General features: G+C 35.9%; 2 protein-coding genes across 2 annotated transcripts; one reads left to right on the top strand and one right to left on the bottom strand.

Moving 5' to 3' along the window:
* Positions 1 to 2,401: 2,401 nt before the first annotated feature.
* On the top strand, positions 2,402 to 3,571 carry LOC114175364. The gene has a single exon (XM_028060140.1). The coding sequence runs from the start codon at positions 2,402 to 2,404 to the stop codon at positions 3,569 to 3,571; it is 1,170 nt and encodes a 389-aa protein (XP_027915941.1).
* Positions 3,572 to 7,417: 3,846 nt separating this feature from the next.
* Positions 7,418 to 9,434, bottom strand: LOC114175363 (probable pectate lyase 4). Its single transcript, XM_028060139.1, has 4 exons — positions 9,030 to 9,434; positions 8,566 to 8,921; positions 8,337 to 8,472; positions 7,418 to 7,642 (listed from the first exon to the last, which is right to left on the bottom strand). The coding sequence occupies exons 1-4, from the start codon at positions 9,432 to 9,434 to the stop codon at positions 7,418 to 7,420; spliced, it is 1,122 nt and encodes a 373-aa protein (XP_027915940.1).
* Positions 9,435 to 16,723: the final 7,289 nt, after the last annotated feature.

Raw genomic sequence — 16,723 nt, 5'->3', positions numbered from 1 at the left:
AAACTGTTCCTGGTCCTAAGAGCCGCAGCCGTTATTCTATCTCTGCTAGGGTTTGACACCATCGTGAGCACGCAAGTTCGAACTAGTTATTTTTTCTCTACGTAAGTGCTCCCTCTTTCTGTGCCTATATTTCTGCCACTGTTGCTCTAGGTAACTCATGTTTTCCGTTGTTGGTTATATTTTCCAGCTCCTTGTGTTGTCCCTCGAGTTACTGCGTTCCGCTGTGGGTCAAGATCCTGTGCGAGTCATTTCCAGGTAGGGAAGCTAAAACCTGACTCATATATTCCATTTTTTCCTGTTGTTTGGCTGTTGTTTCGAGTTGTGTGGTTGGTGTGATGCTATGTTGGTTTGGAATGCGTGAATCTATTGTTTGGGCTGTGTGTGTGGCTGTTGTAGGAAAATAGTGGCGAGACCTGATAATCTCGCCTAAGCGAGCCAGTCTCGCCTAGGCGAGATGGACAAGGACTCGCTTAGAACCTTTTTGCGCGAAAGAGTCGCTCAGGCGACCAGCTCAGCTTTTGAGCGAGCGAGCATCTCGCCCAGGCGAGAGGGGTCTCGCCTAAGCGAGATCCCGCGTGAGCTCCTGCTTCCTTTTTCGAGCCCTCGCCTAGGCGAAAGGGGCTCGCCTGAGCAAGAGCCTCTCGCCTGAGCGAGGCCCTTCGACCTGAGCCAGGAGTTAGGCGAGACAATGCGTTTGTGTAGTTATTTCTGAAATTTCGAAACGGTTTATGCTTGTTTGGGTGTTGATTATTCTGTTAAATGCATGAAACAAATCAATATGCATGAGTGATGTGAACCATGAATTATAAATGATGAATTTGGGTGTGAACCTTCGCATGTGAAAGGAATGAGGTAGTTGGTATTGAATTGACATGGCATTGGCATGAGATGAGATTCCACTATGTTGGTTGAAAATGACGAACTGGTATGAGTCCCCTGGAAAAGGAAAGGAATGGATTATGGAGAACTAATATGCGATGTATGTGTATAAATTTGTATGATGAATTTCTTCTTGATTGGTTTAGCATGTTTAGTCCGTGTCAGTGCGTAAATCCTTGGAGTCTCTAGGTGAGACTTTCAGGGTCGCACTTTAGTGGTCGGGACGTAATTCTATGGCCCCTGTTAGTGGGTGCCCGTGGTGGCGCCCCATCTGTATAACTAGGTAAGGATTCAAGGTAAGGTTGCATCCTGACACTCTAAGGAGTCAATTAGTCTCACCTAGAGCAGACTGACTCCTGTGGTGAGGTAGTAGGAGGCCTGAAATTCATTAAGGGCTAACCTTGTGGTGAGGGAAATTGATTCATTGCAACACTTGTAACACATAGCTCGGGGGTGAGCAGAGGTATCCACCACAAGTGCAAGCATCCGCTGAATCCGACCAGGTTATACGTATCCGGATGAGTCGAGTCGTGTCGTAGTGTATTGCCTGAAAAGTCATAACATGGTTGGTTGATTTAGATGTATGATTTTGTGAAATTATATCTGATTTGATGGATGAAATCTTTTGTGCTCTAGCTTACCCTACTTTTATTGTTATGTGTTCTGCTATGTGGTACTCTCTTTTGCGATGATCATCAATTTGTTGATGTGAGCAGATGCGAGGAACGCCCGCGGGCAATAGGGAGGTGATGGTTCCGCTGCATAATCTGCATGGGCTGGTTTTTAGATTCTTTATTGGTCTTTTCTTTAGGGCTAAGGCCCATGTACTTGTTTGTCCTTGGATCTACATACTTTCTTTGTAAACTTTTTATTCAGTTTTCTTTTGGGCATCGTGGTGTGCCTTGGATTGTAAGGAGTTGAGTTTTAAACTCCAGGACTACGCTATTATGTTATCTTTTTGTAACGCTTTCTTTAATTTCGTATATTTAAATTAAATCGAGTGTTACATTTATGGTATCAGAGCGGTCATTCCTTAGGTCTGTGGACTTGGATGTCCGCTTAGCTTTCTCTGTGTCTTTTTGAGTGTTATTAATTAAATTTCTATCTTATCAAGCCTAACCAAGTGATTTCCTTGTGCCAGTGGACTATGACACCTCAGCGTAGGACCTCCCAATTATCTCAAGGAGACGCACCCGATATCGCCAGAGCAATAGAGGCGATGGTAGCTGCTATGACGCAGCAAAACACAGCTATGATGCAGCAGCACGAGGCATCTATGCAGCGACAAGCAGTGTCGCTCGAACAACAGCAATTAGTGATGCAGCAGATGGAGGCTGCAAGAGTAGCTGCTGAGGATGCTCATTGGCAACATATAGAGGCACACCGCCAGCTTGAGGAGAACAGGGCGACTGCCCCTGTGTTTGGTCCTGAACCATGACCTGCAGTCAGGGAGTGGAGCCTGGAGGATTTTTTGAAGCATCATCCGACGAAGGCTGAAGGAGAACGCATCTATGATGCAAAGATGTGCCCTGCGGAAAGCAGACTGGCCTTCTCCGTGCATATGCTCACGGGAGGCGGAGCAGTTGTGGATCAACACCAAATCCATCTTGGAGGAGAGAGGGGAGCCAGTGACGTGGGAGGCTTTCAGAGAGAGGTTTCTCTCCGAGTATTTTCCAGCCAAGGAGGTGGAATTCCTTCAGTTGACTCAGGGGAAAAAACCGTGACGGAGTATGCTGAGAGTTTCAAGCACCTTAGTCGTTTCTACACTCTGCCACTTGATGAGGAGTGGCGATGCAAAAAGTTCGAGAATGGTCTTCGCGGTGATATCCGTTTGATGGTGGCTCCTTTGTCCATTAAGGACTTTGCCGCTCTGGTGGAGAAGGCCAGAGTGATGGAGAAAATGAAACGTGAGATGGAAGGCCAACGCCTACAGCAGCCTCAGAGGATTGGTGGACCATCTGGGTCCAAACCTAGACATGAGGAGCAAAGGAGGCCATATGATAGACCCCATCATCAGTCCCAGGGGTCCAAGAGTTTCTCTCCCCAGCAGGAGCGAGTACAGTGTTATATTTGTAGAGGTCCTCACCTGAGGAGTGCTTGTCCACGCATGGAGAGTTACCGTAGATGCAACAATTGTGGCAAGGAGGGCCACTTTGGGAAGGATTGTCCCAACCTTGCTAGGACAACAACACGCCCTCCAGTTCAGACTCCTCACCAACACCAGCGGAAAGACAAAGGCAATAGACCTCAGGCGACAAGTAGGGTGTATGCCATGACAGGAGCGGAAGCGACAGGATCAGGTAATCTAGTTATGGGTCAATGTGTGATTGCGGGTGAATCTTTGTGTGTGTTGTATGATTCAGGAGCGACACACTCATTTATGTCAATTGCTTGTGTCGAACATTTGGGTCTGCCGGTGCGCGAGCTGCAATGTGAGCTTGCAGTATCTACTCCAGCTTCGGGTCTGGTTAGGACGTCTTCCTTGTGTGCTAGGTGCCCGGTGGAGGTAGAGGGACGCAGGTACAAGGTGAATCTGATCTGCCTATCTCTACAAGAGTTGGAGGTAATCTTAGGGATGGATTGGCTCTCTGCCAATCGCATTCTTATAGATTACCGAGAGAAGAGATTGTTATTCCCCAACTCAGAGGATCCTGAGTTGTTATCGTCCCAAGGGGTTATGAAGGAGCTGTGAGGTGGTGCTCAGTGCTTTGTGATCTTCACCCATCTGGAGGTAGAGAGAGGAGAGACGACGTTAGTAATACCGGTTGTGTAGGATTTTGGAGATGTATTTCCGGAGGAGGTGCCAAGGTTGTCTCCCAATAGAGAGTTCTCTATTGATCTAGTACCAGGGACAGGTTCGGTGTCGATGGCCCCATATCGTATGGCTCCGATAGAGTTGGTTGAACTTAAGAAACAAATAGAGGAACTTATGGAGAAGCAGTTTATCCGATCCAGCACTTCGCCTTGGGGAGCACCAGTGTTGTTGGTGAAGAAGGATGGGAGTTCACGTCTGTGTGTGGACTACAAGCAGTTGAACAAAATGACGATCAAGAATAAGTATCCTCTCCCGAGAATCGACGACTTGATGGATCAGTTGCATGGATCGTCAGTATTCTCGATGATTGATCTACGGTCAGGATACCACCAGATATTGGTAAAGGCTGACGATGTACAGAAAACGACCTTCAGGTCCCGGTATGGACACTATGAGTACGTGGTTATGCCGTTTGGTGTGACTAACGCTCCAACAGTGTTCATGGACTATATGAACAGGATTTTCATACCGTTCTTAGATAAGTTTATCGTGGTCTTCATAGATGACATACTTATCTACTCAGGACTCGGGAGGAACACGCAGAACACTTGAGGTCGGTGCTCGGCGTCTTGAGAGAGAAGCAACTTTATGCTAAGTTATCCAAGTGTGAGTTCTGGATGGATGAGGTTCAATTTTTGGGGCACGTGATATCGGCGCAAGGTATTTCAGTGGATCCAACGAAGGTTGAGGCAGTGGTTAAATGGGAAAGTCCTAAGTCGGCCACAGAGATCAAGAGTTTTGTGGGGTTAGCCAGCTACTATAGGAGATTCATATAAGGATTCTCTAAAATAGTGGCGCCCCTTACGCAACTCACACGGAAGGACCAACCTTTCACTTGGACAGATAAGTGTGAGGAAAGGCCTTTGCAATAGTAGAAGGTGAGACAAAAGAGGCATTGATTTGGTTTTTTCAACTATTATGAGAGCATGTAACTCCTCAACCAAATCTATGCCTAATTACTGATAGAGGCAAGGGCATTTTGTCAGCCCTACGATCGAAAGAAGTTGACTAGGAATCAGACAATCTTCACTCTGTCTATTGTATACGTCATCTGGGTTCCAACTTCAACAACCGCTTCAAAAATGTCGGTCTCAAGAAACAATTCATTAACTTGGGTACGACATTTTCCTAACTTTAAATTCCACATGCACAAAATATTTCCTTTAAACATAATATTTTTTTCATTTCATTTTATATTTCTTTTTCACAGCTTATGAAGTCAAACAACCTACCGTGCAAGCAAAACTTTCAGCTATGAGGTCCCAATTCCCACAAACAGTAGCTTGGATTGATAAAATCCCCTTACATAAGTGGTCTCAGGCTTATGATGGGGGGCGCAAGTAAACGTACATGACAACAAACTTGGCGGAGTGCATGAACTCTGTGCTTAAGGGGGCTCGGTCATTACCTATCTGTGCACTATTGAAAATTACATTTCAAAACATAAATGCTTGGTTTGTTGAACGTGACTTAAAGGCAGACTCTATTTTAAGAGCTGGTCATCAATATCCAGAAGATGTCACAGCCTTGCTCCAACAAAATCAACAGAAATCTGCATATTGTCATGTTCAACGCTACGATCAAGATAATTCAGAATTCGAGGTGCAAGAGATATCGAGCCCCCATCACTATCGGCCAAAACCAATCTCATTCACTGTCAGATTAAATGATTGGTGGTGTGATTGTTGTCACTTCCAAGCTAGTCGGTTACCCTGTCATCACGTCATAGCTGTTTGTTCTTTTGGTCATATGCCACTTTCAAATTTTATCGATCCAGTTTACATCCTTGATAACATAAATAAGGATTATCAAGTCCAATTCCACCCCCTGCAAAATGAGGACTATTGGTCAACATATACAGGTCCTAATTTCACTCCAGACCCCCAAACTAGGCACAAGGCTTCGGGATGACCTACAACGACTAGGATCCATAACAAAATGGATCAACCCGTTACGGATAAGCCAAAAAAATGCTCTTATTGTCGCACTAAGGGTCATCATAGGGGACAATGTCCATTTCGCCAATAATTTGTACATTTTTTATTTCAATTAATTTACGTTTCAATGTTTTTTTCTTCTTTCTACAATGTCAAAACTAAGACAATTTTTTATGAACATTAATATTTCTTATGCCTTCATCAACTATAATTTGAAATACTTTATTCTTTGATGGATCAAAAAACTGTATAAAATCAGAACAAATTATTATGCTTGCCTCTGTATCCAATTCTAATTTAATCACCTTTTTTTTTAAAAATTTGGACTGCAATCGATTACAATACCTTTGTAATCGATTACAATTTACTCGAACATAATGCATTAACCATGTAATCGATTACACTTCGTCTGTAATCGATTACATTACACCCAGAAAACTGCAACGCATGTAGTATTCGATTACAGCATACGGTAATCGATTACTGAATGAAAAACGTAACCCCCCTGCATGATTTCATGTAAAAACATGCAGCCCCACAACGATTTCCTTTAAAGATCGTTCACCCCCACACGATTTTGCTTGTTGACAAATTCTCACCACATAATGTTTGGGGGCTACACGATTTCTTCATACAAAAACGTGCACCCCCAAAACGTTTTGCCCACTTTCATAATTTTTTAAAAACCTACCTAATTCCGTAATAATGCAGACCGGTTTGCCTAGAAGAAAAAAAAAACCAATACTTTATTATATACTTTAAATTTTAATATTTTTTTTGGTTGTTCTCATTTATTCTTTTCAATTTTTTCAAGATGACATAATTATTATCTGATGTATGATTTTCTAGATAATATAAATTTAATATTACAGTTAATATAAAAAGAAATAATTTTTATTATTATAATTAAAAGATATTAAATATTGAAATCGTTATATATTATGATAGTTTCTTTGTCATGATGTACAGTGAATTAAGAACACTTTGGTTGTCATTACCATGTCGACAAAAATCCTTTATTTCACGTCCCAGTGAAGTTTCACTTCAAAATTTGATTATTATTTGCAACATCTTAAAAATATAATAAAATAAAAAAATAAAAAAAGTTGGAAAGATGAAAAGTCAGGGTGAAAAAATATATATTCGTAAGATTCTAATGCTAAGAGGGAGAAGTTATTAATAATATTACTGTTCAAACAAAAAAGTAAGACTTAATATGAATTAAGATGAATTGAATTTATTCAGTAATAAGTTATTATGTGAAATTTTATTTGTATTTTAAACTTATTAAAATAAAGCTTTTAAGAGGTTTTCCAGTGAAGTAAATTTAATACCATATTCCAAGATCATGTAATCAATTATCTTTTGAACATAAATTATATATGTAAATTATATAAAAATTATATGAAAATGTCTTTCTAAATATTCATATACTTTTCCGTCTTAAATGGATAGATTTTATTTTTATATAAAATTTTATAAAAAAAGTAAAATAAAATAATTTAAAAGAACTTGTCCTACTATCAAAAAACAACTTTGAGAAAATTTGAATATATTAAGTTGAAGAATTTAAATTTGAATAACTTAAAAAAAAATATTGGAATATATATATATATATATATATATATATATATATATATATATTAAATTTTTAATGTTTAGAATTCAGATTAAAAATAAAATTCAATGTTTATAAATATAAATAAATTATACTATAGTTATTTACATCATCCAAATTTTTGAAATGTTTAATAACCGAGAACAATATTCCTCATTTATTTATTAATTAGTATATAAATTTTTTATTGAGTCGTAACACACCCGATAAACGTGTCAATGATCTTACAAATTTGGCATCTACAACTTTAAAATTTTGTTCTTTTCTATAATTCGGTTTCTGAACATTTCCTCCTCTTGTTATAGTGAATGAGGCTCCATTTTCAAAGATGTCCCTTACCGAATGAAAATCCCATCTATCTTTATTTGTATCATTGTTTTTTCTCCATGTCACCTACACATAATAAACAATTAGTGTAACACAACTAAAATCTTTATGTAATATATATATATATATATATATATATGTTCCTATAGAGAACAAATAAGAAGTCAGGCACAAGCGTCACCTTACCATGTAGTCCGCTATCTCCTCAGTTGGCCTCTTCCCATTCGATACATGTCGGCTTGAACCCAGGAAGGGTTACCTGCAGAAGAATCTCCGAAGCTCAAGTAAGTCAAAGCTCTCAAAGAGTCAAATCAGCGATTAATGAATGCGTACCTTTAAATGATGGGGTCCACGTGTATTTATAGAACATTAATGACGTTTGACCATTGCATGGGCTGGGTTTTGACTTGGGCCCCAGCTTGGGCCATGAGTGGGCCTGGGCCCCAAAACAGGCCATGGATGCCTATTGAAGGCGGGGCATTGATGTTAGTTAACTTTCTAGGCAAGTAATCGGTTTCGACCGGCTACCTGCCTAGGTGGCTTGTGCCGGTGTTGTCCGGGTACTAGATGCTAGGCGATTTTGATGTGCATATTATTTACTTGGTTGAGTTTGGCTAGGTACGGTACAATATATATATATATATATATATATATATATATATATATATATATATATATATATATATATATATATATATATATATAAACACTTCAGTGATTGGATATGAAATAGTTGGAATGAAAATTCTAAATTTATTACCTCTTTATTTCCTATTGTTGGTGCTACAAAGAGATTAGCTTCACTTTTGAGACTAGGTTCCATGCTTCCGCCAATAGCATATTGAAGCCATCCTTGATAAAGATTGTTGGCTACATGTGCATATCCATGACGAATCCTGGGAGGTTAATTTATTTGTTAATAAGAGCAAATAATATTGCTTAATATTTCTTGTGTGTATTTTCAAGTACTTTGTATAACAATTATTTACCTTGGCATACGTTGATTGCAATTAGGTCCAAAATGGTTGTACATAACTGTTACCTTCATATTCTTATCTCTCACATATCCATCATCATGTCCAAGAAGCATAACTTTATCTTGATTTTTGAACCAATTATTGGAGATAGTCACATCAGTAGAACCTCGTGTTACATCTAGCAAACCATCTTGGCAATCATATAACGTATTATGGTCAATCCAAATCTTTGAAGCAGTAACCAATCTTATTGCATCTCCGTCTACATGACCTAAAGGGATCACCTTTCCTTTGGGTCCCATTACGATTCCAGGGGCTTGAGGTTTGCAATGATGAACTCGAATGTTATGAATGATTATGTTGGTGGCCTATAATAAAATAAGTAATGTTTCTTACAACTTGGTAGTTGTTGAAAATAATTTTGTAATTCGTAATTATCATGCATGCAAGTTTAATTATTAGTAAGTAAATATTACCTTAAAGATCATTAGACATGCATTATTAGCAATGTGGACGTTAACACCTCGACCATCAATGGTGGTAAAACTGCTAATGAGAAGAGGTTTTTCTAATGTGATAATCATGTCCTTTTGGAATGTGATCCACACTTTACCTTGAATAATAGAAGCTCCATATCTCAAGGTATTGGGTTTGGGGTTTATAGGATCATCACTAGAGTCAGTAACTTTATAATGAATAAGGTCATTACCAATGTTATTTATCATCTTGCCAGCATAGCCCACAGAACATGTGGCCAATTGAGATCGACGTCTCATCCATTCAGGGTTTGGTCTCCAACATCGATCAATGACATTTATTTTCAAACTGTTTATCTTTGATTGTTTTGCAAAACTAAGGTGTGAAATAAAAAAGAAAACCATAAGAGAAAAAAATAAGTGTTGAGGGTTGGAAAAGGCCATAATGAAGAATATTTGTTCGTAATGAATGGAAAATCAAGAGAAAATCAATAGATGAAAAAGAGAAGGATGACTTTCTAATATTTTTATATGAAGTTGGTATAAGAAAATAATTATATACATATAGGCAAGAATTTCATAAGAGTTAGTTTAAGTTGTTTTTCAAACTATGGCCATGAGAATGTTGCTTGCAAAACCAAAACTATGAATAGAAATAAATAATCAAAGATCTTGAAGTAGTTTTAAATCTTAATCTGTTACCTAAATTTGTGCATTAAATAGAGAAGAAAAACTAGAAATGTTGATATACTTAACAATATTGTCTTAATGAATGAAATTTAATTTAAATTTAAACAACGGTAAGTTAAATTTAATCCAACATGGATTATGTGTAGAATTTTAATATCATAAAAATGAGTTCTATTTATCCACCTAAATAAAAAGATAGTGCATAGGTAATTTAAATAATATTGTGAATACCCGTATTTTTATCATATTAATGTGACGTGTGAGATGGACACAATTATTTTTTTTCTCACAATATTAATATCCTTAATTAGTGTTTTATGTACTAATTAAGCTACATATGTAGTAGTGTAATAAATAAGAGTGGAATAAAAGCTTTATTTATTTAAATTGAGAGGGACATTTAGTGCATGCAAAGACTTATATGGTATACGAAGTTATTTATTTGACGATGCATGCATGATAATGTTTGGCTAGTCAAATGGATGCAAAGGCATGATTACCCTCACACACATGTGAATGTTTTAGGACAAAGACTTGAATATGAGGAATGAAAGTAGAGTTGATGCCATCAACAATGGAAAAGAACACATTGTCACTATAGTTGTGAGATTTTGGGGACAATTTTGGATGAATCAACAAATACACTAAAAGATTTGGAAGTGTCTCCATTTGTGTAAATGTAGGGGTTATATAAAAGAAGAACTCCATATAGATTCCCTTGCCAAGAAGAAATTTGGGTAATCACATTGTGGCGATGAAGATACATCAACAACGTTGATGCAATCAAAGAATACCTTTCCCAATGGACCATTCTTGCAACTAAGGAACTTCTCTAAGAGGTAGCTTACAAGATATTTCCCTACATTACTGTTAGAGCCTTTCTTCACCCAACATCCCCTCTGGATACTTAATCTAGAACCAGTATAGGCAGTGGCGGAACTTGAAGAAAATATGTAGGGGTGCCAAATTAGATGTTTTATATGAAAAAAATTTTAATTAAAAAAATTATTTTCTTTATTTAAATCATGCAATTCAAACTTTTCAATTTTTAATTTTCTGAATTTGTTGAATTCACGTAAATGAGTATTCTAATTTTTATTTCAATTCAAGAGTATTCAACTAATTCATTGTATGCAGTTGAAAATACAAAATATCAACATTTTATAATGTTGGGTTATACTAATTTGAGAAAAGATAATTAGGGTTCATGCCAATTTCATACAAAAAATTCCTAAAATCATAGTTAGGGTTCATACTAATTTAGGGAAACTTAATTTGGGAGAAATATCGTAATGGAAGAATCATAAATCTAACATACATATATCATATTAGGATACTTATTTATGAGATCGTGTGAGTATGCATATTTGTTATCTCTGTTCTCCAATTTCTTTTTCCTAATCTGTCTTTCTTTTATTTCATACTTTTATATGACTTGTTGTGGATAAACCTTATAACCAGATATAAAACCTTAATCTCTTTAATCCATTTATTAATCCATTAAATTAATTTTTATTTTACTTTTTAAATAATAAAAATATATAATATATATAACTTAATAAAAATAATAAAAATTATATATATATATATAAATATAAATATATATATATATATATATATATATATATATATATATATATATATAATTAAAAGCTTGGGGGAGCCATGGCTCCCCTTTGTCCCAACCAAGGTCCGCTATTGAGTATAGGTCTGACAAGCTTGTTGGACCACAATTCAAACTAGTTTTGCAACTTAGTTTAAAGAAGTTAAAATATCACAATTTAACTAAACAACTTACAGCTAAATAATCTTAAGCAATAAGGGATAATTTAGAAGATAAATTCATCATAAAAGAAAGGGAATTCAATTATAAACAACCTTGCCTCTTGAATGTCTTAGTCACTCATGGTGAGCTTGAATCTTCTCTAATTACAAACATCCATTTCTCTTTTCCCCTATACAATTGATCTATGAAAAGTTTAGGAAGAAAGAGTGAAAGAGAGGTCTATTCTCTACAGATTTGCTTGCTTCCAGCAGAGTGAGGGGTCACTGTTTTATAGTATGGTATGGGCGGTGCTCAGCCAATTTTTCCAAGCTTAGCCACACGGTCTGCATGTCCTAGATTTCCTTTTTTTTAGCCCCAAGTCCATATCAATGTTGAGATACCTCTGTCATTGAATTCATTGATTTCTTTTCATCTCTGGTCCACTTCCAAGTTTGTGGCTAAGCTGGATTGGCGTGGCTCAGCCACTAGATAGCTTTTTCATTTGTTTTTATGCAAAAGAATGACATATTATTAAGATTCATCATGTATGTATATACATATATTGTTGGGAATAGTCCAAGTTGGAGTCAAAAGTTAAACACTATATAAGAATAAAGACCCATAACACCATTGCCTTAAGATTTTTTGGTAAAAGTGGTGTCAAATGCCTTATATGTGTAAGACCAATGTCATATATATATATATATATATATATATATATATATATATATATATATATATATATATATATAACACTTTCTATTTTTTATTTTTATAATTGTTTGGTTTGTCATCAAATTTTTTTGCATCTCCAATATAATTTTCTTATCACAACCATTACGCAATTATGTTAAAATTATGTATGTCAATTAAATATTTTTTATGTCTCACATTCAAATATTTCTACTCTTTATTAATATTTTAATTTATAGTATATTTTCTTGGTCAAGCTAGCTCTAAGCTCAGCTCGTCTTCACGTAAGATAAACCCCAACCCCTACTGGTTCCTTTCAAAGTTCTTTTGGGTATTTTTCCACTAAAGGTCCACTTTAATAACCTCGTTCCTGTTCTGTGCTACTAGTTCCAGTTCTTAGATATGCTATTGGAGTTGCCGGTCCCGTTGGTTTAAGAGTTGAAGCCGATATTAGCTGCTTTCCAGGTAAGGGAAGCTAGAGTTATGAGTTTTAGTCTATTTTTGGTCTGCTTGGAAGTTACTTGATGGTTGTATAGTTTGTACGTTGTTGTGAATGTTTGGATTGCCATGTGTTGTTGTATTGGTTGTGAAAATGCGACTGTTGCAGGGAAATAGTGGCGAGATCTGTTGTTCTCGCCCAAGCGAGACCAACTCGCCCAGGCGAGACTGACAGGGACAAACCAAGGTGACACTCATGAACTCTTACTCAGGTAGAGTGCTCTTGTTTTGAGCGAGGCACTGTCTCAGTCAGGTGAGAGACGCTCGCCTAAGCGAGAAGACGTGAAAGCCTTGGGGTGTCGTTGCAGTTTAGCCCAGGCGAGGAACCTCACCTTTGGGCGTGGGGTTGTCTCGCTCAGGCGAGGGAGAGCTCGCCTAAGAGAGTGTGTGAGAATCTCCTAGGGTCTCTGTCGCGGTCTCGCCTAAGCGAGAGCTTGTAGCTTGAGCGAGGGAACCCCTCTCGCCTGAGCGAAGGCTTCTGGCTTAAGCAAGGTCCACTGCAAGCCATGCTATTTTTCTTCGCCTAGTTGTTGTGAGTTGCTCAATTTATGATATATTCCATTTATTGCATGAGGCATGTGAAATGTATGACAAAATCGGTGACTATGAACTGGATTGATGTGATTGTGTGATCTTGGCATGGGAAATGAAAGTGATGGTTGGTAATCAAAAGTGGCATGGTATTGGCATGAGATAAAATTATGTATTCATGAGTTGGGAAGAATGATATAGTATGGACTCAACATGGAATGTGAATGAGGATGGACCACATAGGTTGGTATGGGATTTTAAACGCATGAATAATATTGTTTGGTTGCTTGAATATGTTTGGTATGAGGTCAGTACGTAATTCCTTGGATATTCCTAGGTGGGGTTTCATGGTCGTGCTTCAGTGGTCGGGACGTAATTCTATGGCCCATGTTAGTGGGTGTCCATGGTGGTGCCCCATCTGTATAATTTGGTAAGAATTCAAGGTAAGGTTGCATCCTGACACTCTAAGGAGTCATTTAGTCTCACTTAGAGCGGACTGACTCTTGTGGTGAGAGTAGCAAGAGGCTTGAAACTCACTAAGGGCTAACCTTGTGTGTGAGGGATTGATTCATTGTAACACTTGTAACACATAGCTCGAGGGTGAGCATCTCGGGGGTGAGCAAATGTATCCACCACAAGTGCAAGCATCCGCTGAATCCGACCAGATTATATGTATCTGGATGAGTCGAGTTGAGTCTTAGTGTATTGATTGGAAGGTCATAACATGCTTGGATGATGTATGTATATTGGACTGTGAAAGTATATCTAATTGCATGATAAAACTAATTTTGGCTCTAGCTTACCCTTCTGTTGTTTGTTGTATGTTCTGTGGTGTGGTCTTTTCTTTTGCAATGATCATCAACTTGTTGATGTGAGCAGAGGTGAGAACTCCCCGTAATCATCAGGGTGATGGAGGTTCCGCTGCATAGTCTGGTTGGACTGGATCTAAGTTTACTTGGACTTTCCTTTAGGGCTATGGCCCGTGTACCACTGGTCTTTAGGCTTAAAATTCTAAATGTTGTTGATTTATATTTTATACTTTGTTATGACATCGTAGTGTGCCCTTTTCTTATTCGAGTTTTCTCTTGGATAATTGTGAGGAGTAGTGTCTACACTCCAGGACTTTGTTTCTAATACTATTCCGCGTGACATTCCTTTAATTAGCGTCATTAATTAAATGGGGTGTTACATAATTTTATCATTATAATTGTATGAGTAAATTTTATTACTTTAATATAATAAAGTTAAAATACCTTTTTGGTCCCAATTTTCGTCAAGTTTTTTCAATTAAGTCCTAATTTTGGTTTTGTGTTCAAATAGGTCCCAATTTTCGTCCATTTTGTTCAATTGGGTCCCTTTTTGCTAACACCGTTTAAATCATTAACGACCATGAACAATGACTGCCACGTGTCACTTCGTGGTTTTTTTGAATTTTTTATTTTATTTTTTTTAAATGTCCTCGTGTCAACCTAGTAGTGTGCCACGTGTTAAAGTCAATGTTCTATATTCAATTTGGTCCCTATTATTTTTGTTCAATTAGGTCCCAATTTTTGTTAACATTAACCAATTTGGTCCCTATCGAAGATGTGACAAAATTTAATTTTTATATCAAAGTTATAATGATGTGAATTTTAATATATTATATAAAAATATTTAATAAAAAATGTGAATTTTAATATAAAAATTAAATTTGGTTTTAATTTGGAGATGGACTAAATTGGTTAATGTTAACAAAAGTTGGGACCTAATTGAACAAAAATAACAAATATAGGGACCAAATTGAAATTAGAACATTGATTTTGACACGTGACACACTACTGGACTGACACGTGGACATTTAAAAAAAAATTTAAAAATTTTAAAAAAAATTTTAAAAAAATTCAAAAAAACCACGAAGTGACACGTGGCATGCTTTAGGGTTCACACGTGTACATTTAAAAAAAATAAAAAAAAATAAAAATAAATAAAAATAAAAAAATTCAAAAAAACCACAAAGTGACACGTGGCAGTCATTGTTCATGGTCGTTAATGATTTAAACGGTCTTAGCAAAAAAATACTCAATTGAACAAAATTGACGAAAATTTAGACCTATTTGAACACAAAACCAAAATTAGGATTTATTTGAAAAAACTTGACGAAAATTGGGACAAAAAATGTATTTTAACTATATAATAATTTAATGCAATTGCCATGAATTTGTTTTTTCACCATCCAACATATATTGATGTTTGAAAGATGAAAGATTTATGATAAAATAATATTATTATTAGTTTAATGTTTGTTTCATGTGTGATTTTGATCAAGTAATGTATTATAACTTTTATTTATGTATAAAAAAAGAGATTTCATTAGAATTTAAATAATTGAAGTAAGCATACATTTAAAATATTTTTTAATTTGAATATTTGTTTTACTTTTATATCTTTTTTAAAAATATTTTTTAATTTTATCAACTAATTTGGTTCCCTAATTTAGTGATTTGGTGTCCTAATTTTTTGGTTCCCTTAATATTGATTTGTTCAATTTAGTACTCTAATTATTTAAAAGGGTTCAATTTGGTCATCTTCGTTAAGTTGGAGTTAACATCGTGTCCGTACAGGACACGTGTCAAGCCGTGAAATTTTTAATTTTTTTTCTAAAAATTTATAAACTGTCACGTGTCAGGTTATCGTCGTGCCACATGATAATTTAAAGTCATGACATGTGGCAGTGATAATAGTTGTTTTCAATTTAGTCTTCTATTTAAATATTTTTCTTCAATTTAGTACCTCAATTCTTTAAAACGATATAATTTTGTCCTTTCCAATTTGAGACCAAATTATTAAATAGGTTTAATTATAACTTATATATACATGTTAAAATAATTTTTTTAAATTTATACATCAAATCAGTATACCTAAATATTCAAATTATTTTATTTTTTACAAGTGTAGAAAATTTCAAGTATAAAAAATTACAAAGGTAAAAATGTAAAAAATAAAATAATTTGAGTATTTAGGTGAAGTGATTTGATGTATATATTAAAACAATTATTTTAACATGTATATGTAAGTTGTAATTAAGCTTATTCACTAATTTAATATCAAATTGGAGGGGAAAAATTAGATCGTTTTAAAAAATAGGGGTATTAAATTGAACCAAAAAGTTAAATAGAGAACTAGATTGAAAACAACAATTACTATTACCATGTGTCATGATGGTAAATTGCCACGTGGCATGACAATAACCTGACATATGACAAATTATAAATTTTTAGAAAAAAAATTTTAAAAAATGTTTACGGCTTGACACGTGTCCTGTACGAACATGGTGTTAATTCCAACTTAACGGAGATGACCAAATTGAACCCTTTTAAATAATTGGGATACTAAATTGAACCAACCGGGAACCAAATTGAACTAAACAAAAAAATTAGGGGACCAAATCAATAGTTATACCTAAAATTATATTATTATTAGTTTAATCTTTGTTCATTGTGTGATTTTGATCAAGTAATGTATTATAACTTTTATTGGT

Source organism: Vigna unguiculata, chromosome 3 (assembly GCF_004118075.2).
Source record: "Vigna unguiculata cultivar IT97K-499-35 chromosome 3, ASM411807v1, whole genome shotgun sequence".
Lineage (NCBI taxonomy): Eukaryota > Viridiplantae > Streptophyta > Magnoliopsida > Fabales > Fabaceae > Vigna > Vigna unguiculata.
Note: the sequence above shows the minus strand (reverse complement) of the source record. Positions and strands in the feature narration are given on the sequence as shown.

Bases quoted from the DNA above. Each gene is read 5' to 3' on its own strand.
- LOC114175363 (XM_028060139.1), bottom strand. From the start codon at position 9,434: ATGGTTTTCTTTTTTATTTCACACCTTAGTTTTGCAAAACAATCAAAG. The intron at 8,473-8,565 runs GTAAATAATTGT...TTAACCTCCCAG, and splicing joins TGCAATCAACGTATGCCAAG to GATTCGTCATGGATATGCAC. The intron at 7,643-8,336 runs GTAATAAATTTA...TATTATGTGTAG, and splicing joins CAACAATAGGAAATAAAGAG to GTGACATGGAGAAAAAACAA.
- LOC114175364 (XM_028060140.1), top strand. From the start codon at position 2,402: ATGTGCCCTGCGGAAAGCAGACTGGCCTTCTCCGTGCATATGCTCACG.